General features: G+C 38.2%; 2 protein-coding genes across 2 annotated transcripts in view; both read right to left on the bottom strand.

Annotated features, from left to right (window-relative positions):
* The window catches only part of LOC109836888 (fructose-1,6-bisphosphatase, cytosolic), a 7,519-nt gene extending 6,480 nt beyond the window's left edge, over positions 1-1,039 (bottom strand). The window contains exon 1 of the mRNA XM_020404929.1: positions 562-1,039. Coding sequence (XP_020260518.1) covers positions 562-720 — 159 coding nt within the window. The 5' untranslated portion in view covers positions 721-1,039. The remainder of the gene's footprint in view (positions 1-561) is intronic.
* On the bottom strand, positions 2,303-16,074 carry LOC109836889 (VAMP-like protein YKT61). Its single transcript, XM_020404930.1, has 6 exons — positions 15,709-16,074; positions 11,848-11,945; positions 8,073-8,177; positions 7,561-7,626; positions 4,542-4,628; positions 2,303-2,650 (listed from the first exon to the last, which is right to left on the bottom strand). Exons 1-6 carry the CDS (start codon positions 15,923-15,925, stop codon positions 2,600-2,602), a joined length of 624 nt encoding a protein of 207 aa, XP_020260519.1. The 5' UTR covers positions 15,926-16,074; the 3' UTR covers positions 2,303-2,599.

Consider the following 22,725-nt stretch of genomic DNA (forward strand, 5'->3'; position numbering starts at 1 on the left):
CAAAACATTCATGTAATGACAAACCAACTGCAGTTCCAGTGAAAAATAGCGGTATCAAGTAATTCTCAAATCATCTGAAGACATCGTATTAAAAAAATTAAGTCTCCAGGAAAAGTGCAATTTTATGGGGGCGCTTATCATAATGGGCTTAAAGTAACCATCAATTCAAAGATAGCCGCTTTAATTTTTTTAAAATATTTTCAGCCAACACCCTCACGTTACTTAAAAAACAACTGGACTACACTTAATAAGATTTGACTTTTTTGCCAGTTTATTTTATTGCTAAGATACAATTTCAGATAAAAATTCCTGGAAAATGGAGAAACTTTTTCAAGAAAGACGAAAGATTACAACAAAAACAAGAGACTGAAAATTGGGTTCTCAATTTTAAACCCATTCCTTGGTCCTGATTATTTTCAAACCCGCAAACTTCCAAAATCATCCATGCTCCCAAAAACACGCAAACTGATTCAGTTCTATATACAAACGCTGCGTTAATCTGCAATCAAGCGGAGTAATCGCGATAAATTAAAAACCCTACAAATTAAAAATAATTTGGACCTTGTTAACGGCAGAGCAAACGAACTTGCAACCAAGAACGATGTGGCTGAGCAAGATCGTGAAATCTCCCCTGGACTCAGGACGCTTCGATTGCTCGTTCAGAACGAACCTGGTGATCGTCATCAAGTCCGTACGATGAGCATCGGCTGAGTGATCCATTGCTAGGGTTTCAGAAAAAAAAACCTCCCCTTTTTAAGAAAGGGGGAAAAAAAGGAGGATTTTCAAGTTCGGAATGAGGAGGGAGGGAGAGCTGGGGGTGGTGTATTTGTAACAGGATTGGGATAAGGGCTCACTTGTGGCAGTTGGAAGCTTCGGTGCCACGTGGCGTCTCCGCAATGAGCGGGGGTCTCGTGGTTGCGATGAGGATTGGGTTTGTATTAAACTCGTTTATGAGATTTTTGGTCTTTCGAACAGGACGGAGTCCGAAGAAGGCGAAGGAAAAAATTTCTTTTCTTTTCTATTTTTTGCGCCCTTCAGTGCCTTCACAGCGTCCAAGAATTTGTAGCGACGGCAGAGGGATATGCCGCTGCAACTGGGCCCCGCTCAAGTTGTTACATGGGGCCCACATACGAGGCGGGGTACACGCGTCGTGTCAGTTGCGGATCCGATTCACGATTGTTGCGTGAAACCGGCGCATGTTTTCATTTCAAGTTGAGCGTGCAGCGAATAAGGCCGAAGTATGCGAATAATGTTAAATGGAGGCATGAACTTCTCTAATTCATCGCCTTAAGTCACACCAAACGAACCCTCTAATCACCTGTGAATGGCATGGATTAACCTTAATCCTCTCCTGATAGTGACACTGTAGATTAACCTTAATCCTCTTTCTCGTAGTGGCGTTGTGATCTTTGAGCCTTGTCTATCTTGTTGGAAAGCTAATTTTATTTTTATGTCCGAGGATATATAGACGGTGTACAAGTAGTATTCTCGCTTTGCTTATGGATAATACGCATCCCAATCAAGGGGTAAAATCCGTAGAAAGTACGATATGCATGGGTAACCATGGAATCAAAGGTAAAGAAAACGGGGAAATAATAGTTGAGTTCCAATCTTCCAACTCCAAGGCGGTGTTATGAATGCCAATGTGATTATTATTAGGGTTTTTCTATAGAGTGCCCATGGACACTCTATAAGAAAGGAGAGAGATACAGAGAAGTGAATTGCTCATGAGCCCTCCTGATTTGCACTAAATTCTATGGCAATTCACTTCTCTCTATCTTTCTCCTCTCTTATAGAGTGCCCATGGACACTCTATAGAAAAACCCTTATTATTATTACCCATTCAACATTGTCCCATAACAATAGGATACTCTTCTATCTGCCTCGGTTGGCAGTCAGGAGAAAATATTATCATGAGTTGTCCCATTAGTCAATAAGTGATATAGCGAATGACAACCATGCTGCGCTCGGCCGTCCATTTTTTTGCTAAACAGACAGAAAGAACGCGTCATCAAGAACGGAAAGAAGGACCGTTCTAACTCCCATCCTTGGATAAATAACTGTATAACATGAACTATCAAACGTCATGTTTATGTCAAAGCCATAAATTATGATCCACTCATTGTTCTTTTCAATTCGCAATCAGTAGCCAACTGATATTTCGCTGCCTCCCACACAACTCAAGTTCAATAGCCTGTTGACTTCATAAATTCATACGATAATATACGAATTAGCAAGATAATCCTTGCAGAAACAATAGGATAAGAAGAAGAAGATAATCCTTAACAGAAACTTGATAAGGTACTGGTCAAGTGAAGATTATATTATCAAACAGTAAGAAGTATCATCATGTAGAACATGCAATAAAAATAATTGATGTGCCTGTGGCCATCCTGGCCCTTTGAAGTGAGAATCATTGAGTTAATCATAAGCTTCCAAGTTCTAAGTTACTTGTAAAATAGATATAAATTATAAGCATGCACAACAAATCCAATAGATGAAATGGAAACACAACCCTTTGAACTGAAATTCTTGAGGCAATTTACACACTTTTATCCTGCCAAGGAACCTCACGAAAACCTCGAACCTTCAGGAGTTTTTACAGTATGGTACAGCACTGATTGGTTTTCTTTGCCTGCTTGTAAAACATCTGTTGAGAATAAAGAGGTACTTCCATTAGTCATTGTTCACCAAATGTGCTTGCTTCGTGTAAGAGTGTTGTCATATGAATCCGACTCAAATCACTTTGGCTAGACTAATGATATCAGTGGGAACTTTTTTACTTATTATGGTATGATCAAAACCCTTAAGAACTGTTATTGTTTACTTAATACCATGGCAGATAGAGTTTGAGATTGTTAGATATTAATATTAACAAAGTATACACGTAACTATGAAAGTTTGTAAGCAATCTTTACTTTTGAAATGTGGAAATATTCAAGTGCGGTATAAAAGGCAAGGGATTTAGGAAAGCATTAAGCAGGTTGAATTGGCTGAATGCCAACTTGGTATGACCAACTTATGGGTAAAGGTCGAACAGCAATCACCAGTGATATAAACTAGGGTGCATTCGGTTCGGATACGGTTCGGATATAACATTTACCATATCCATATTCACTTTCTAAAAACAGATACGGATACAGATATTCTTCGCTTAGGAAAAATCATATCCATATCCGCATTAAATGGAAACGGATATGGTTCGGATATTAGAGAAACGGATACGGATATGTTCATGGATACATATTGGACATTTAGAAGATGGATATGACTCGGATATGTCCAAAAATATGTATAATCACATAGAATAAAATAGTATATGCATATGGAATCACTATCTACCCTAAACATAGAACAAAGTGTCTATTCTAACAATCCCCTTTAGCATTTAGCAATGGGATATTAGTGACATTTTAAAAGTTAAGTCTCCATGAACAGAAAAAATATATTGAGTTTGTACATGCCGAATAAGGTTTTGAATCACCTCAACATACTGATTCCTTGAGATCCCTTTCCTAAAATTCTTTGAAGGACTTTGTTTTTCAGTTAAAATGTTATGCTATAGATATGAAGTTTTAACTTTGCTCTCTGTTCAATAACCCAATCACATATAATCATAATCACAATAGAGTTGGGTTGAGGATTTAATGAGACTATGTTGTAGGTCCAAATAGCAATGGAGGTTAGCGGTTCCCCAGTTGTCAATGGTAAAGTACCTCTTAAATGAGTGGAATAGACCCAAGTGTAACTTAAATAACTGTTAAAATATTTTAATATTTATCAAAAGAAGTTGTAGCCCAGTGGTTGGGGCTATTGCCTTCCAGCAATAGACCAGTGTTTGACTCATAGTGAGCTCATTTTATATCAAAATTTTTCTCAAAAAAACATCAAGATATCCGAACCGTATCTACAAGTTGGACCCGATAGCAGTATTCAATACCGCATCCACTAAAAATTCAGAACCATATCTGAAACCAAAACCGTATCCGATAGGTTTTAGATTATGGCTACCATATCTGCATCTTTTTCGGATACAGTTACGGATATCCAAACCATTTAACACCCCTAATATAAACCCACAATCCAACATATAAACATGACTTCGCCAAACTTGGCCAATTGGGGAACATACAAAAGGTGTGTACAACATAACGTATGAATGTGTTTTATTAGGTTTTAGGCATGTGTTCCAAAGCCTACAAAGCCTACAATGTGTATTATGTGTTACTTACTTGGGAGGCTGCACTCAGATCTGAGCTTTTCTCCACCAGGCTATCCAACTTCTCCCCTCGTGCAAGCACACTATCAGATTTTGGCTACCATATCTGCATCTTTTTCGGATACAGTTACGGATATCCAAACCATTTAACACCCCTAATATAAACCCACAATCCAACATATAAACATGACTTCGCCAAACTTGGCCAATTGGGGAACATACAAAAGGTGTGTACAACATAACGTATGAATGTGTTTTATTAGGTTTTAGGCATGTGTTCCAAAGCCTACAAAGCCTACAATGTGTATTATGTGTTACTTACTTGGGAGGCTGCACTCAGATCTGAGCTTTTCTCCACCAGGCTATCCAACTTCTCCCCTCGTGCAAGCACACTATCAATGGTTTTATGCTGCATTAGTTGCAAAAGGGAGATATAAGATTCTGACAAGTAAAAGGTTGTCTTTTTACAATATAGGATGGATAATATGCAAAATTACATGTCTTAACTTCTTAGATGCCAGTAAGTCCCAAACTACTGTTCTATCACTGATTGAAACAAAAGAAAATACTCAAGAGCAACATCAAAAGAAGCAACAGGAAAAGGTATTGTCAGAAGTTCAAAAAGTCAAAACACACAAACTCTACTTACAAATTATCAAAGCTTTGATTTCAGTAAAACTGTGCAACACTTGATGTATTACAAAGAACAATGTCAAACTGGCAAGCCACATTTTGGTTGTTCCAGTCGAAACTGAATGCATCTACTTGCCTGAAACAATCCAAATGGATGGGATATTCACTTTTGACATTATCAAAATATAAGAAACAAAAAAATGGTGGAAACAATCTCTCCAAACTCCAATCGATCTTTCATTCATAAAACAGCGTAATTCGGCAGCGACATATTATAAGGAAGAAGATACTCCTGCCCGTTTCATGAGTAGTTGAGTAAAAGAAAGAAAAGATTTGATTGTTTCTGTGGTTTGTCAAGTATTATTTCTTAGGATATTACCATACACGCACACACACACACACACATATATATATATATATATATATATATATATATATATATATACATATATATATATATATATACATATATATATACACACACACACACATATTAGATGAAAGGGACATGGAAATTTCGTCTCCTGCACATGGCATGTCCATTTCTCTTCAAGAGTACAAAGTACCTTCTCATGATGCATCTAGGGAGGGTATGGAAATACTCACAATTGAGAGTTGCAAGTAATTTTAACAGGAAAAAATCAGGTCAGTGCAAGATTGACACCAAAGAATTGGTATCCACAAAGTAAATAAAATAAAATAAAATAAAAACTCTTGTAAGGAATAAGAGTAACAATTATTCTGAACAAAGACAGTAAGGTTGCATAGTTTCTTCCAGGTTTTCCTATTCTGTAAAAAATATGGTTGCAACGATATTTTACAGTTTCCATCTCCTTTACGAAGAAAAGAATATTTTATCAAGATGAAGACATTCAGCCTTGACTAAAAGAGACATGCTCAGGGGGAAATAACTGTATCTTTGAGTTGTGCGATCTTTAGTCTGATTTTCACTGTCACTCTTTGACAATAATATCATCAGAGGACTTGTTTTAAGTCTTTCAGGAAGGAAATAAATAATATAACATACTGAAATTTACAGAAGGATCGATTAATGTGAAACCATCAACCAGGAAAAAAATTTGAATGATCCAGTTAAGCTGATGACATGATCCATGAAGCAGGCTGCTTAGATGAAATCTGTGATGTAAAGCAGATTACAAGGTATAGAAGTCAACAATATACAAATATTTGACACTGTTATTCCTGAAACTAAGAAATCTGCTTTACAGCACATAGACAATAAATTAAAGAAAACTAACATGTTTAATGCAGTGGAAGTAATTGGCAATCCTCCAATTTCTTTTTTGTTGTAGATTACCACCAGAGAATAAAATGCATGTTCTCCAACAAATGGTACTTATCGTATTGGTTGGCAGCATAACATTAATCTGTACTTTTAATCAGGTCAGCATAACATTAATCTGTACTTTTAATCAGGTATGTAAATCACCAACATGCACGAACCAATATCACAGTGTTTATGATATGTTGTTTATCAGAATCTTGATGAACAAAGATGTTGGGCTTTTTTTTTTAAGTTTACCCTTTTTTTATCATTTCCTGTCCATGATGAAGCAACAGAGCAATTCAGATACATTTCCCACACTTAGCAAGTATAATCAAAATATACAGAATATATAAACTGGTATTAATGTAAGACAAAACTTTGTGAAGGTCATAATGTGTGCAAAGCCAAAATAAAACTAAAAGATAACAAAGGAGCAAATGCGATTAAACCTCCCTCTTAAACCAATGAACACAACCCAGTTTAATCCCTGCAATATGATGAGAGGCAACTCCTTCTGGAACAAAAGGATCAAAGCCTTCTGCATTTCATGCTATAGTTATAGATTGTACATGTGGAATTCAACCATAGAGATTGGATGCTCATTTCCGGGCACATATAACCTGTTATATGAAATGCACCAAAGCAAAAGCAAACGTCCCCCAGGAGAAATAAATGAATGTCCAAAGATCTAGGCAAATCCATCAAGGAATTTCCAGTATGTTCATTACAGAACATTTCTAGGTCCTAAACTCCTAATACACCCAATGCCAAATAGCCACCAAAGGCACACTTCCAAAAAGCCAAAATGTGAATCCAGCACACCTTAATAAATCCAAATACCCGAATTTGGTAGAGTTCCTCATGAAATTTTCCAACCACCTCACGGATTGGTTGTTCCTAAATAAGATGTGAAGAATGTAATAACATATCTCACTTCATATTATATCAAGAATGGGATCAGAGTGATCAAATCTGCTAAATTTTACAGAGTTATTGGACCAATCCAACTAGAAAGTAGAGCCATGCATTGCACCGAAGCAATCAGTCAGGAATGTACAATATGACAGAAAGAAAAGAATACCAAGACAACCCATGGAGATTTCCTTTATCAAATTCACTACGTAACTTTATCATATTGGAAAATACAATCAAGTTTAAACTAATGGAAGAAAAATACTATGGAGGAGATGGTCTTTATAGACTAAGAGCCCCAAATAAGACATTTTCCATGTTAGAATTCATTTATTAACTTTTGTGCCAATGCTACATGCTCCAAAAATATATAGTTGTTACTTGTTAATCATGTTATGTTCATGACCAGCTTGTGTATGGTTGTGAACCAAAAAAAATCCTAAATTATATATTGAAGTGAATAAAGAAATCACATGAAGTTTATATGCATCCAGAGATCAGCACTTACTAAAATAATTTTGGTTTCATCCAGGTCCCTCTGAATTTTCATCAACTTATCAGCCTCTGATGGATCCTAAAGGAAGATAACACATGATAAAAGAACGGTTAAGTTAGCAGTTTTCATCCGTGATAAACTATTAAACCGTAGAGAACTGGAACTGCATGGGTATTAAACTACCCATCATAAGAAATAAACTCAAATTCTGATTGAACCAAAACTAATGGTAATATTTAGCGTTTCTGTTCTGGTAAGAAAATTTAGAAAATTGAGATGTATGCCATGCTAACTTTGAAATGCTTTCCAGAAAAATTGAGTCCAGAATACAGAACTCTGCGAAGCAACTTCAGATTATAGAAGTAAAAATAGAACAAAAGAACTTTAAAAAAATATATTTGGTTATTTGCGTAAGTGGAAAATGAAAGAGTTCCTTCACACAGAGAAATATAATTTAACAGAGTTTTTAGTTGGTTAATAAATTACAACTAACATCTGAAAAAAAATTGAAAAACAAAAGAAACCTGGAATTTCATTAAAGCTTCGTTTAAATATGGCCATGCTTGTGTAGAATCTTCCTGCACTTTTCTCCAAGATTCCCCGAAAGCCTTTTGATACTCATCTATCACCTAAATAGTACATAAGCTTAAATAAGCCTTACATCATGTAATATATGTGCATCAAAAAGACTAGCAGATAAAAATAAATATAGGCTATATAGCTTTGTGTGATGCAATAGTATTTGGCCCAGAACAGTAACACTGCCTGAATTAACGTGATAAGAAAACAAAAAAAAATTACAGCATATCCTAAAGCCTAAATTAAAACCCATGCTTGTATGATCCGAGGCTAATCTATATGGCTGATTCCTAATCAAGTTTTTCCCTTTCCCTGAAATAAATCCAGATTAAATTTAAAGTCGATCAACATACAACCAGCTTGACCCAACCCTTCATAGTCTAAGCAACTATTGCCCTTTGGCTTAGTTGCTAAGTTACACAACTTTTACAATGAACTTCTATTATGGCAATTGACAGACTACAATAACTGATGCGGTGAACACCATCACTAAGTCAAACCATGGGTTTAAGCATACATAAAATATTTAAAAGAAACATTGCAAGGAAAGTCGTGATATGGTTAACAAGTTCACCAAGCCAAACCATGGCTGCAACATACCTGAAGCCCCAGGTAGATAATTCTCTGTGCTCTCCTTTGTTTCTTAGTGGCTAAAATGACAATAAGCAGAAGCAGAGAAGGGGAAGGAATGCAAACTGGCGCTAATACAGCCTAACTAGCTAAGAATTTAAGAAGCAAGGCTATAGAGACGGGGCACAGATAGGACATGGTCAAGGAAATGACAGGTGACACTTCCTTAAGAAACAGGACCTAGACACAATGAAATGAAATAAAAATATACATAACAATAAGAGAGTTCATACATACATGTGTACGTCCATGTCCTGCACCCAATAGCCTAGAAATGGTTTCTAGTAATATAACACAAAATGGTTATAAATATATTAAACATTTTTGTTATATCATGCGTTTTATGAATTTGCAAGTCTAAGCTCTTCAGCTTTTAATTGAGGTGCTAGACACATCTAAACTAATTGTTTAATACAAGTAAACATTTGAAGCTTCTTCCACTGAAAAATAATCACCGATGGCATACAAAAATAAATAAATATTTCAAATTTCAATTATGTGATAGTGATTAAAGAAATGTATGAGACATTAGAAAACATAGGTATATTATATAATTGAGGACATGTTTGTGAAGTGTGCACGCATATTTGAGGTGTCCAAGAAGTATTTGAATTGAGGACATGTTTGTGAAGTGTGCACGCATAGTTGATATACTGGAGATCCATTTTTCTCAATCAACTATCTTTTTCTTTACTATTTAAATTGAAATGGATCTGTTTTATTTTCTAAGATCCTTGCAAACTTACAGCTTCCACACAGGTTCCTCTCTGAGCTCTATGGCAACCAAGATCTTCCGCGAGGGCTTCCTCAATGAAGAACAGTTTTTGGTAATTCTAGCCAGAAGCTGGCTGATACCATAAAACCTTGGAATCTCCAGTATATCAACTGATTCAGATAGCCAGCATGTATTTTAGTTCGTACAATTAAATTTCTAGTCCAACATGATTGAAACATACTAAATGGTTTTGTATATAGCGTATTGATATACTTTCTATACCCATCCTTACAATTTCTCAAAAAAACCTTAATCAATATGTATATAGTCCCTCATTCTTATTTGTAACTGTCAAATGGTTTCACATTGCATATATAAAACATTCGCATGTCTTCATAATCTTTTGGCTTCTTTCAATGTGTTCACTTAGCGTGTTTGGTGTATCATTAATGGTATGTTTGGAAAACCTCCAAAACCGGGCCAGGACTGAACCTAGCCCAGTTTTGGGTGTTTTTCTGTTTGGCAAAAACTGGGCCAATGTTGGCCTAGTTTTTGTAAGCCAAAAAAGTTGTTGTAAGCCAAAAAATCCCTCTAAAGTAGTTTTAGTTTGGACCAGAACCCCCCTCCCTCCGCGCGGTCCAAACTAAAACCGGTTTAGAATAAAACTGGGCCAGGACTGATTCTAGCCCAGTTTCACATTTTGCCAAACATACCAGTTTTTGACATTTTGCCAAACATACCATAAGGTTATCAAAAGCCAATAGTTAATCATTATCATTGTTACTTCTTTTTGTGTATAAAGTCCACACTTGTTTCTCATCTGGTCATTTAATTTTTTTTAAGGTCCACTTTTCATAGTTCTCCATTACCCATCCCTTCTGTGCAGTAATACACCTAATATGATTACCAGACATAAATGTAATCCCTACTGAGTAGTATTTCATGATTTTCATCCTTTCTTCACTTGTTTGTCTTTAGGGGCTTATAGTGGACAATATATTGAACAATGGCTACTATAGCCAAATATTACTGCCTAGCAATATCTTCCTACTCTTGTATCTCCTATAAGATTTGCATGAAGTAGAAGTTACAAAAGAAGACAACTTTGCTTCACCAGATGCTAGGTAGCACAGATACGGATGCAGACATGGACGCAGACACGGATATGGACATGGGACACGGAAAATTTGCAAAATGAAGTAGACGGGGATATATGTATATGTATGTATGTATGTGTACAATACATACACACACAGACACGGACACAGACACAAATATGGACACGGGACACGGAAAATTTGCAAAATGTAGTAGACGGGGACATATGCATGTATGTATATATGTATGTATGCATGTATATGTATATGTGTGTGTATTAATTTACATTAGATCAAATATTGAATGAAATACCTATAACATTTGCATGCTTCTTTATATTATCTATAACAATTAAAAATTAAGTTAAATCAAACTAAGAATAAGATTTAACAACAAAAGGTAAGTTTTGATCGCGTGGGATAATATGATGGGTGTTTTTCAAATATTTAAGTAATGGATTTCAGTTTTTAGGTTAAAAACCAATTGGTTTGAATCTGATATTATCAGAAAAACTAGTTCAGGCTATACGTAATGGGTAAATCGGGTTTTTGTTTGAACCACATGTGTCCATGGCGTATCCACGGAGAATCCGTGTCCAACACGTGTCGGACATGGATACGGCACCCAAAACGCCATGTCCGTGTGATGTGTAGCTTTTATATAAGGCCACAAGAAATTGTCAGGCCAAACTGCGATATCTAATATTAGATAATGTCAGGTCATTGGCTCATAGAATGCCTACAAGATGAATGATAGATCCTACCAAATATAGTATTTTTCTTCCCTGCTCTAGGAGTAATTTTCTTCCCTTCTGTAGAAGTAACTATGCAAGATGCTCCAATTTGTATGGTACAATCAGCATAATATAAAAAGACTGTTATCCAACAAACAGGTCATAAGACAAACCAGTCTTATGCATAGTTTACTTTGATAGAAACATGACACAAATTAAAGAGATTACATCTGATTCACAGTGAATTGCAAAGTTTCCCAAATTCTTCATGGAACCTCCTCCAGGTTCAAATTGTTCCTCATAGATAACCTATTTTATATGAAGTTTTAACCTAATTAACAAAAAAGTACTGAAAAAATCAATCGCATGCAGGCCAAGGTACGGTCAGACATTAAGAAGTGTGTAAGAGGCAAGGGACTCATCATAATCGTCACAACATATTTGCAAATAAATTTGATACGCAACTAGACAGTCAAGCCTATCAAACTTCTTTCAATTTCTACACATAAATAAGTGTGTTGCAGATAAAAATTAATGCACTGACCTTGTTTAGAAGAGAGAATGCACTTCGAACAGGATAATGATCATCCATGAATGCCAATGCACAAAGACCATTTCTGTTATATGAGTGTACCTTGTATTCTACAAAGAGAAGTCAATTAAAGAAGAGCCAAGATTAAGTATAATAAAACTGCGGAACTCTTTCACTCAAAACAAAATTAATAAATATGTCTTTTTTTCTTTTCTTTTTTTCTTTTTTTCTTGTGTGTGCAAGGTCCACAAAGGTCATACACCAGATCAGTCTCTCAGAGAGATGGAATAAAGTACAATTTTAGCATTCTTGTCCATTTCTAATGGCCCATCTCGTAAAATTATCATCTACTCACATAACCCTCTGTTAACACTAAATTTTGTGCTAACATAAGAACGCATATTTATGCCAATTAAGATTAAAACTAAATCACATTAGAATCCTAGAATGTGGCAGCTACTCATCAGTGAACGGATTTACTCATTGATGAGCTCAACTCCAGGCTCATTGATGAGTCCAAGTCCTCATCGATGAGTGGAGAGGGTTTAAAAATGGGGAAAGAGGAAGGAGAGAGGAATCAGAAGGAGAATAAGGGTTTGGATTTTAGATTAGGGTTTTGAGAGATTAATGGAAGGGGAACAAAATATCTGAAACATGATGGTAAGCTTTTCTTTAACATCCTTCCCCCAAGAAATAGACACTGACTATATAAATGAAACTGAGCAAAATGACATGGGTTGATTTCAAATCCTTCTCACATGATAACTTAGAGGAAATAACAAAGGGAAAGAAAAACTAAACTGGGAGGGGAAAAAAGGAAAAAACTTTCAAGAAGATCAAACCCTCGCATAAAGATTTTAAAGGGATAAAGTACCGTGTACAAATAACAAAGTAATTATAAAAGCTATCACAGTTGACCGCCAAAATATGGGAATGACACTCCTTGGACTAGATGCGTGCATGTTAAGTGAAGCAAACAAATTCAGGTTTTTAATGGAAGGGCCTAACAAATAGTTAGCCTCCATATCAATCGCATCTAAGATGTCAAATTTTTATTGGTTCTTTGTGCATTTGTTTATGAAAATAGAGACCAAAATTCTGAACTTGTTACATCCTTTTCTTTTTTTTTCTTTTTTTTTTTTGGGGGGGGGGGGGGGGGGGGGGGGGGTGATATCCACATATGGATTTTTATGGGGTAAGTCTGATTGGGAGAGGATTGGAATTGTAACTCTCTCCGTCAAACTTACAATACTTACTAATGTTGTTTGCTTTGGGTAGAAAGATCCGTTGTTTAAGATTTTGGGACATCTTAATAAATGCTGATGATTTGGGGGTATGTACCTGGAAAACCCTTTTTTCCTTCTTATTTCTATGAACAAGGACGAGGAAGCAAATGTGATCTAGCCCTGTGAAGGGGATGGATAATGTTCGGAGTTTTGGTTCTCTTTGATGTATTATTTCTTTCTTTTGATCAATAAATCATCTTCTTATATGGGTCCAGTATCATTTGTTCTGCTGCTGTATGTATTTCTCCGGTTGGGTATGTTGTCAGTTGTTAATGAGTTCAGAACGAGTAGCATGAATATCAGTGCTCTCTTGATTGACATGGTGCAATGATTGATGCGATAAGCAATTGAACCTAGATGCAATAAAAGGGAAATGAATCTAAAGATGTTCCAAGGGGTAACAAGGAGTAGAAAGTCTTGAGTTGGTTTACAGGGTGAAGTCTTTGTAGCGCTAGTCTGAGTTAAATTATTATTTAAGTATTTAAGATGATCAAAAGTGATATAGTATATAGTAGAAATTAGGCTTTTATCTTTGGGGAAAGAACTATTATAATGGATAAGAAGCTTTTAGAAACTATTTGTTCTTTAGGCTGCTTTATGGTTTTATTTTTTTTATTTAATTGAGTTTTATCCAAAATAAGGTAAGCAATTATCTTTTTATGTAGTTCTAAATATATTATGAAGGATGCGTCATACTCCAATCTACTCATGAGTCATGATTGATGTGCTACTAACTATTCTCCAAATTGTTTCACATGACATACGACATAGGTAAGAAAAGTATTTTCCACTTCATTTATAACATGAATAAAATCAGTAAGCCCGGTGCTGCGTACTTAAGCAGTGGATTTGTTTAAAACGGGAAAGGAAAGAAAATTCAAGAGAATTAAATGGCCTGTAATTGAAATGTATTGATCTGGAATTCCAACCCTCTTCTAGATTTGCAGTCTCATGTGAGACCAACATGTGGATGGGTGCCTTAGAAAGGACAAATTTCCTTACAAATGGAAAAATTGCAAATCCTTAATGAGTGGAGATATGCATTTCACCAACTGTTTATCCTGCAATGTATTTGGCCTTCACACTGATTTGTTCAGATTTTCTCATCAGTTGAGAACTGCTTTCCTAACCATCTAATGTGAAACAAATACGAGGATAGAAAGACCTGAACAAAGGATACTCATCATAGTGAATATGTAAGGCCTTTCCACTGTTTCCTCATCCTTCTAGAGACACTAATAAGACCTTGCACATGTTTGAATAACCCCATCCTCCCAACGAATTTAAAAAATTAAATGACTTGTTTGACGATTAAATTTTTTTTTAATCTTAAAAGTCATAATCCAAAAAGTATCGGAATGTTTGCATTAAAAAAGCTCTTAGACTTCTTTTTCTAATCCAAGGGATTGTTTGCAGAGTTAGGATGAAGAGCTATCAGATACTACTTGGGTGAATCTTTTAGACTCCAACTATGTTCTTTTGGGTGAGATCTTAGAATTACAATCCAAAAGGCTTGTTTGGTGTACTTCTGATAAAAGAAAGAGATATTGACCTCCCTTTCATGATTCAAACGACTGGTGTTCTTTAGTCAAAATTGACATCCAAACAAGTCAAGATCAACCATTGGAATAATGATATCTAACATTAGAATCAGTAAATTTTAGAGCACAAGGATATGAATAAAGGATTATCTTGGCTACAATCTACTTTTGAACAGAAATGAGTGAGTGCCTGCCAAAAGAGTTAACGTGGCAATCAAACACATATTTTGGATTTCAATCAGGGTTCTCACCCAAAGAGTCAATGTGAAATTCAAATAATTCTCATCCCAAATCCAATCAATCATCCAGACGAGGTCTTAGTGAAGTAAAAGATGTGATACAATGATGGCAAGTTCTTCTAATGTGATTGATAGAAACAAATAAAAAACTTACATTTGGAACAACAATCGTGACTAAATTGAGTATTACTGTCCCAAAACAAAATATACATTGCTTCGGGTCTTAAAAGCACTAAACTCCCAGTTTGAACATCAAAGCAAACTCCCAAAAGAGAATGAGCAACTTCATTCTACATTATGCATTTTTAGTAAGAGCACTATAAATAAATTAGAAATCAAGCTTTGCAACTGATAAATCAAGACATCTAGTTGAATCAGAGCTGATTTCAGAACACCGTGCCACATTCTCTTGATATAGAACCAAATATCAAACAAGGATCAACAATTATCGCTAAATTGTATTCCTAAAATTACCACTCCCACTCCTCTTTCAGACTAATTAAACACCAATATAACCCACCGTGGGTAGCGCAGGTTGTTTGGGGGTGCAGTGGTAAAACTGCCAATACCCCCAGGTCCATGGTGGGATCGTAGAAATCGAAGGGTGGGGACCCACATACCCGGGATTTACTTTGGTAGGGGTCGGGGATCGAACTCACGTTTCGCCCTGGGATCATCGTGCCTTGCCAAGGTTCCCCTCGTATCGCATCCCCAAAAATTAATAAAAAACCCAAAATATTCACTTGGATCTCAGCTTTGCATCTGAGAAACCCTAAATCATCAATAAATGAGGGATCTAAGAAATACCTTCATGCTGAACAGATTGGCGTTGACCAGGAGCCGTCCTCTTAGCGACGGTTCGACCGACAAAGACGATGAACTCCTTGGCGGCGTTCCTCTGGAAAAATCCGAAGTGGCTGACGTCAGAGGCGTTCGCCAAGATCACCGGATCCGTCGATCCCGACGACGAGGAGACGCCGGCGCCGCCTGTGGTCTTGAGAACGAGGATAGCGGTGATCTTCATCTCTCCTTGACTTGGATCAGAGATCCGAAGACCAAAACCCTAGGCAAGAAAATAGGGTTCTCTGATGATTTTGTGTTTCGGATTCTGGAAGGAAAGGATTTCGAACGCCGCGAGTTACTGTTATTTGGGTTTGAGATCGAGGAAAGAGGTAGATGGCATGCATTATTCATATTCGTCCCCGTATTTAAATTGTTTACTAATATAATATTGTGGTCCACAAATACGAATTAATGAATAGACCCACGGTTCCATAGAAAGCCCGTGTGGGGAAAAAATAATTTGCTGAGATGGAAATTTATCAGATTTCTACTAAGGTCCTGTTTGTTTCGTTTCCCCCAGAATCCAAAACCCATTTTCCTTCACTTTTTCACTTTCCCCCACTTTCCAAAACCTACTTTTCTTCACTTTCTCCACTTTCCTCCAATAATATTGTGACAACTCATCCCACCACATCTTATTTCATACTTTTAAAAAGGCTAAATACCCATATTGGTATTTTAATTCAATCCCATTTTCCAACAAGGTATTTTAATTAGGAAATTCGGCGATAAGACATTTTAATTGAATAAAATTACCATTTAGGTCCTTTTTCTCGTCGGCGGCCAATTTTCCGGCAAGAACTCATCACGTGCGTTGCACGTGGGGCTTAATATGTGTTTAATATGCTGATGTGGCTCTCTATTCTGACGTGGAAGAGTGTTAAAATCTAGACTCTCTCTCTCTCTCTTACTCGCTCTTTCTCTCTCCTAGGGTTTCATCGTTCGAGATGAGAAAAGAAACCCCAGCACTGACCCCTTCATCATCTCAGAAGCAGAAATCTCCTCTCTGTAAGCAAGCCCTTGGGGCTCAAGAGCAAAAGCCCTCTGCCTCCCAGGCCTCCGTCGAACCCTAGGGGCAATCCTCTCAAGAGGAAGCTCACTTTGGAAACCCTAACCGAGGGTGGATCTCCAGCTTCGGTTCCATCGGTCTCATAGGAAGCTCACTTTGGGGATTTCGACTGAATTGCTAAAAAAAACCCTAGTTTACAGAACTTAGAATGGAGGATTAGTTGATTTTGGTAGTAATTTCCCTTAATTTGTGGTTTTCTTTGAATTTTTATTTGATTAGGTGATACAGAGCCACATCAGCATATTAAACACAGATTAAGCCCCCACGTGCAACGCACGTGATGAGTTCTCGCCGGAACAGTGGCCGCCGACGAGAAAAAGGACCTAAATGGTAATTTTATTCAATTAAAATGTCTTATCGCCGAATTTCCTAATTAAAATACCTTGTTGGGAAATGGGGTTGAATTAAAATACCAATATGGGTATTTAGCCCTTTTAAAAATAAACAAAACACAAGAAATGAGTCACATCAATCAACTCATCTAACTCACTTTTCTTCGTTTTCTATCATCTTTAAAAATTACTCACATCATCCAATAATATGGTGACAACTTATCACATCCCATTAAAATTTCCTTCCATCACTTTCCTCAAAAAAAACAAGGATTGTGGAGGAAAACTCATCTCATCTCATCATCCAATAATATGGTGACAACTCATCTCATCTCATCTTATCTTTTTTCCCAAACTTTTAAGAATGAACCAAACACAAGAAAAAAATCTAAACAAGGAAAGTTGAGGAAAACATCAAAAATTACTCACATCAACCAATAATATAGTGACAACTCATACTTTCCCCCCACTTTCTTTTATAGCTTTGACGAACCAAACCTCTGAAAGTGAAGGAAAACGTCAAAAAATATTTTCTTTTCCCCCACTTTCCCCCACTTTCTGTATTTTTTTGCGAAACAAACAGGCCCTAAGATAACTGGATGTTCCAACCAAGAAGAATCTTAATGAACCTAAAAAAAAAAGATACGGCCCAAAAAGAACTATCTACTTTTCGAGGCCTTCGTATAAGCTCTATCCATATGTGTTATGATCGCTACTTCATACTATACTAGATCCAATTACATTCGATTGGAATTAAGAAAAAATGAATTTATATCATAAATAGCCTTTCCAGAGTTTTACATTTTTAAATAGGTTCTCACTTCCATACCCTGCATTTTTTGTTATTCATACTTACGTATCTTCATATTGCTGAAGGTATCATGAAATTCATGAAGTCCTTAATATTGAAAAACAATACAGGCTAATTAGATACTTCTTCTTTTTTCCCCTCCTCTTCTTTTCTTTTCCCTCCTTATTTCTTTTCTCTTTATCACTCACATAAACGTGCTTAACTAATGTATTTTAAGGGTTTGAATAAGTGATTTCAAGGTTTCTGCACCGTCTTTTTGACTTAATGGAGTAGCAAATATATGGGGGACTTTAAACTGGGATTTCATAATTTGATCTTAGAAATTCATAGTTACTACCATTATTTACATCGGGATAAGGGGAAGGCAACATTTCTTTTAATTTTGTAACAGAAAATCTAGTAGTATATCGCTATATATTAGAACAGTTACTACTAGTTGCAGGAATATGACAAAGTGGTAATTGTTTGTGTCAGCTATCAAACAAGTGGTTTATTTGTGGATTAAAGTAGAGTTAGGTCCTCAAACTCCTTCGGATGGCTGGCTCTGTAGATTGTTGTTCTTCCATGCACACGAAGAACTTGTAAAAGGCCATAATTGGGTTCGCCTGTTATTCCTCCGATGATCAAGTCTGTATATGAACTTTGAGTGGGAAAATATGAGATGGAGAAAATCTCAAAATTGTGTGTAAGACCCCAAGGGTTACCTTGAGATGCATGGCTTCCTTTTATAGAGGATTAAAAGGGCAGATAGGTAACTTAAGCTGAGTGGAGGCAGGCAGCTGACTCGGCAAACATCCGACATGTGTCAGCCGCTGGCGAAGATGGGTCATCCAGGTAGCTAGTGCAAAGCGACAAGTGGCTAGTGCAAAGCGATTACAGCTGCTTGGTGCTGACGGAGCCAGATAAGTCTTAAAGACTTTTGGGGCGGGAGTAATAATAATTTTTTACCATGCATTTAAATATGATGGAGACTGGCTGTTGGTGGGGGGCTCGAGGAACACTGCTTTTCGACTCTACCTAGCGAGAAGGGATGACTTGGCCTAACAAGAAGGGACGAGTCTGGCTACCTGTCGAGAAGGGATGAGTCTGGTTGCCTGTTAAGAAGGGACGAGTCCTGCGAGAAGGGCGAGAAGTATCGCCTCTTCATTCGTCTGGTGGAGGGCCAACTAGCATCGCTTTTTTACTCGGCTACACGAGTTGTCAGCTGAAATAGTAGACTTAGTGCGAGTGCTTATAGGATTCAATCTGGTGGGTAAGCCAATAAGTACTACCTTTTTAGTCGGCCTCGAGAGTTGTTGGATAAGATAGTGGGCCGAATGTGAAGGCTTGTGGGCTCGATCTGATAGGTAGGTCGGCAACTACCATCTTTTTTTGAGTCGGCCATATAAGTTGTCGGTTTATGGTGTCGGCCGCAGTAGCGGTTCGAATCGTTTGGGTTATGATCATGTCTGATCTGGTGTGGAGTGGGACGCGTGTCGACAACACAAGAAAAAGTAACACTTAGTTATTTGAAGGCTATAACAGTGGCCCCCTCTTATTCAAACTCAGCTGGCCGAGTACAGGTGAAAGTTGAATAAAAAGTTAAATTTTGTCTTCTCAATTTTTGTAACTTTCTTGCTTGCATTTGTCTCATGCTTTGTTACAGAGCCGAGGCGACTTAGCCGCTATGCCAAATGGGGCAACTCGACCTCATACATTGTTTATTAAATATGATCACGATGTTCTATAAAATGCATGCTTTGGGATACTAAATATGCCAAGGTCTTGCTGTAAACATTTCTAGATGGAAATATTTTTATTTTTGTTAATTTGAATTACATTCTTTTGAGAACCAATCAGTCCTTCGGGTCGAGATGACTCAGCTCCATATGTGGGGAGTAGTGCTACTCGACCTCGTGCCTTGGGTTTATTCACGATGATACTAAGATCTTGGGGTACATGCCTTGGGCTTAGGAAAATGCCAAGGTCTTGCTGCAAATATTTTAGGCGTAAATATTTATCTTTATTAATTTAAACTGTACATCTTTGAGTATCCATTGGTTTTTTGGGTTGAGATGACTCGGATTCATGCCTTAGGTTTACTCGCAATGACACCAAGGTCTTAGGGTACGTGCATTGGGCTTAAGAAGATCTCAAGATCTTTTAGTTAATGTAGGTCGAGTCGATATGTCTTGGTTTTACTCATGAGTTGAAGCCAACCCAGTCGAGGCATGCCTTGGTCTTACCCTGAGAGGGTACTGTAGGCTATCTAAAAATTACAATAGATAGCTGATTCCCCATTGTAGGTGTAAATTTTGATCTCCCGAAAACAGGGAGCTTCGTTTGTATTAATAAGAAAGCTTATTACAAACTAATAAATCAAATGTTTACAACAGAAGCGGTGGGAAGGTCCTCCTTGTTTAACGTGGGTTCCTCGGTGGCGATAGGACGCCTCGCTCGGTACTCGTGCCGAGTCTGCTTCCCTTGGACGATCCGATCGAAGTTGCTGCCGGAGCTTCTGCTCTCTAATGAGGGAGCCTTTGGCAAAGGTCCAGGTTCAACCTTTGGGAGATTAGCCAGCAGAATATGCAACAGCCAATCCCCCTCTCATGCTGGCTGAAGATGGGTTTTAGTAGGCAAGGGATGACATGGGCCATCCCTTGATTCATGGGATTTGACCACTAATAGAGGTGAGGGAGACAGCTTGACTGCTCCTTGAATTATGGGATGTGACCATACGTCGTTCGAGACAGCTTGACTACTCCTTAAATTATGGGATGTGACCACACGTCGTTCAGAGATATCCTGCTGTTCACCTGCAATAGGAGCGGTCATTCGAGGAGCCATGTTTTACATCACGTCACTTAGGAATGGGAAAGCCCCTCCTCGTATGCGTGACAGCGGCTGTCAGATACTCGAGTAGATATGGCCAACTCACTGAGCGCCGGCGGCCCTCCCTTCTGTTTGGACAAGTGAGGTAAGCTGAATTTATGAGGGTGCAGGCTGTTTCGGCGCCTGTCCGCTCATTCATACTGTGGACGGCCATCTGACGAGCCTGAAGTATTGTGCCCCCCCTACCCTCACATCACGGAAAATAAGGAAGGTTTGTCCTCGCGAGCTTGGGACTGCGGAAAATAAGGAAGGTTTGTCCTCGCGAGCTTGGGACTGCAGGCAGACTTGGGTCTGCGGGCAGACTTAGGTCTGCGGGCAAGCTTGATCGTGCACGCGAACTTCGAGCTATAGGCGAGCTTCGACTGCAGGCGAGCTGGGACCGCAGGCGAGCAGGCAGACTTGGGTCTGCAGGCGAGCTGAGTCTGCAGGCGAGCTTGGGACTGCAGGCATACTTGGGTCTGCAAGCGGAGCTGGGGATTGCAGGCAGACTTGGGGTCTGCAGGCGGATTTGAGACTGCAGGCAGAGCTGGGGATTGCAGGCAGACTTGGGTCTGCAGGCGGATTTGCAACTGCAGGCGAAGCTGGGGACTGCAAACGAACCTGGGTCTGCAGGCGATCTTCAAGCCGTTAGGCGAGCTCTATAGCATGGATCGAAGAATAAGCATGGATCGCCTATCTCGACGAGATGGAGCCATCCGAACAAAGGCTTCGGTTCGCTTCCTCCGTTTCTCCAAATTTCTTACGGTTTGGGAGATATCTGCGTTTTCCCCTTTTTTTGCTATTTCGGGCGAGTTTTTAGCAGTTTTGTTCTGAACTTCTCTGATAAGGATTTAAAGGCAATTTTTATTGCCTATACCCATTAAACACCGATGATGAAAGTTATAATCTGCCGACCTCTAGAAGGCTACAATTTGAAGACTTTTACGTAGATCGATGAATGTTACAATCTGACGACCTTCACAATAACCGATGAAAGCTCTAATCAACAACCTTCACAATCAACATCGGAAGTTACAATCTGACGACTCTCACATATCAAAGAGCTAAAGCAAAGATTACAAAATGACGATCTTTGCAACGCTCTGACAGAAAGAGACTACAAATCGACGATCTCTTCAATCCAAGACGCAAAACTCATCCCTGCATCCCAGAGGTAAAGCACAAATGGTCTCATTCCAGAGTCAAAGCTATGCAAACGCAGCTCCTAAATACTGCAAAATGCAGCTTCCAATCGCTGCCCAACGTAGCTTCCAACCGCTGCCCAACGCAGCTTCCAACCGCTGCCCAACACAGCATCTAACTGCTGCCAACGCAGTTTTTAATAGCTGCCAACGCAGGTTCCATCTGCTGCCCAACGCAGCTCGCAAACACTGCGTTCAAACGCAGATTTCATTCCAGAATGCAGGATTTGCGTTTGACTCGTTCAAACACGAGCTAAACGGTTTCAAAACCGTTTTCCCATGATCTGAGGAGATCACAACTCTACTCAAGAGTGATTTAATAGGAGCGAATTAAGGGGGCGGTTACACCCCTTAATCCTCTATAAATAACTAAGAAATCAACTTAGTTCAGGGCTGAATCTTTGGGGCTAGATTTTGGAGGCTGGCTTTTAGATCCTGCTCCCCGGACAGCAAAGAAGAGATCATTGGCTTGTCTAACCAATTACGGTTAAGATCAATCAACTCATCAAGAGTTCTAAGACTTATCACGCAAGTTCTCCACAATGTCAAATCGTGAGGAAGAGATACCGTTCCAGTGAATCAAGACGTGCAGATCGTCAACGGAGAGCAAACTCGACGCGAGCATTCGAGAGAGACACTCCATCGCCACCGTGAAGAACCCAGACTTAAACAAAGGAGAGGATTTGCATCAATCCTCTTCTCTTTTGTAATCAGGAA

This window comes from Asparagus officinalis, chromosome 4 (assembly GCF_001876935.1).
Source record: "Asparagus officinalis chromosome 4, Aspof.V1, whole genome shotgun sequence".
Taxonomy (NCBI): Eukaryota; Viridiplantae; Streptophyta; class Magnoliopsida; order Asparagales; family Asparagaceae; genus Asparagus; species Asparagus officinalis.

Coding starts and splice junctions, on each gene's coding strand:
- LOC109836889 (XM_020404930.1), bottom strand. CDS start 15,925: ATGAAGATCACCGCTATCCTCGTTCTCAAGACCACAGGCGGCGCCGGC. Junction 11,946..15,708: donor CCAATCTGTTCAGCATGAAG/GTATTTCTTAGA, acceptor TTCTCTTTGTAG/AATACAAGGTACACTCATAT. Junction 2,651..4,541: donor ATCTGAGTGCAGCCTCCCAA/GTAAGTAACACA, acceptor TATTCTCAACAG/ATGTTTTACAAGCAGGCAAA.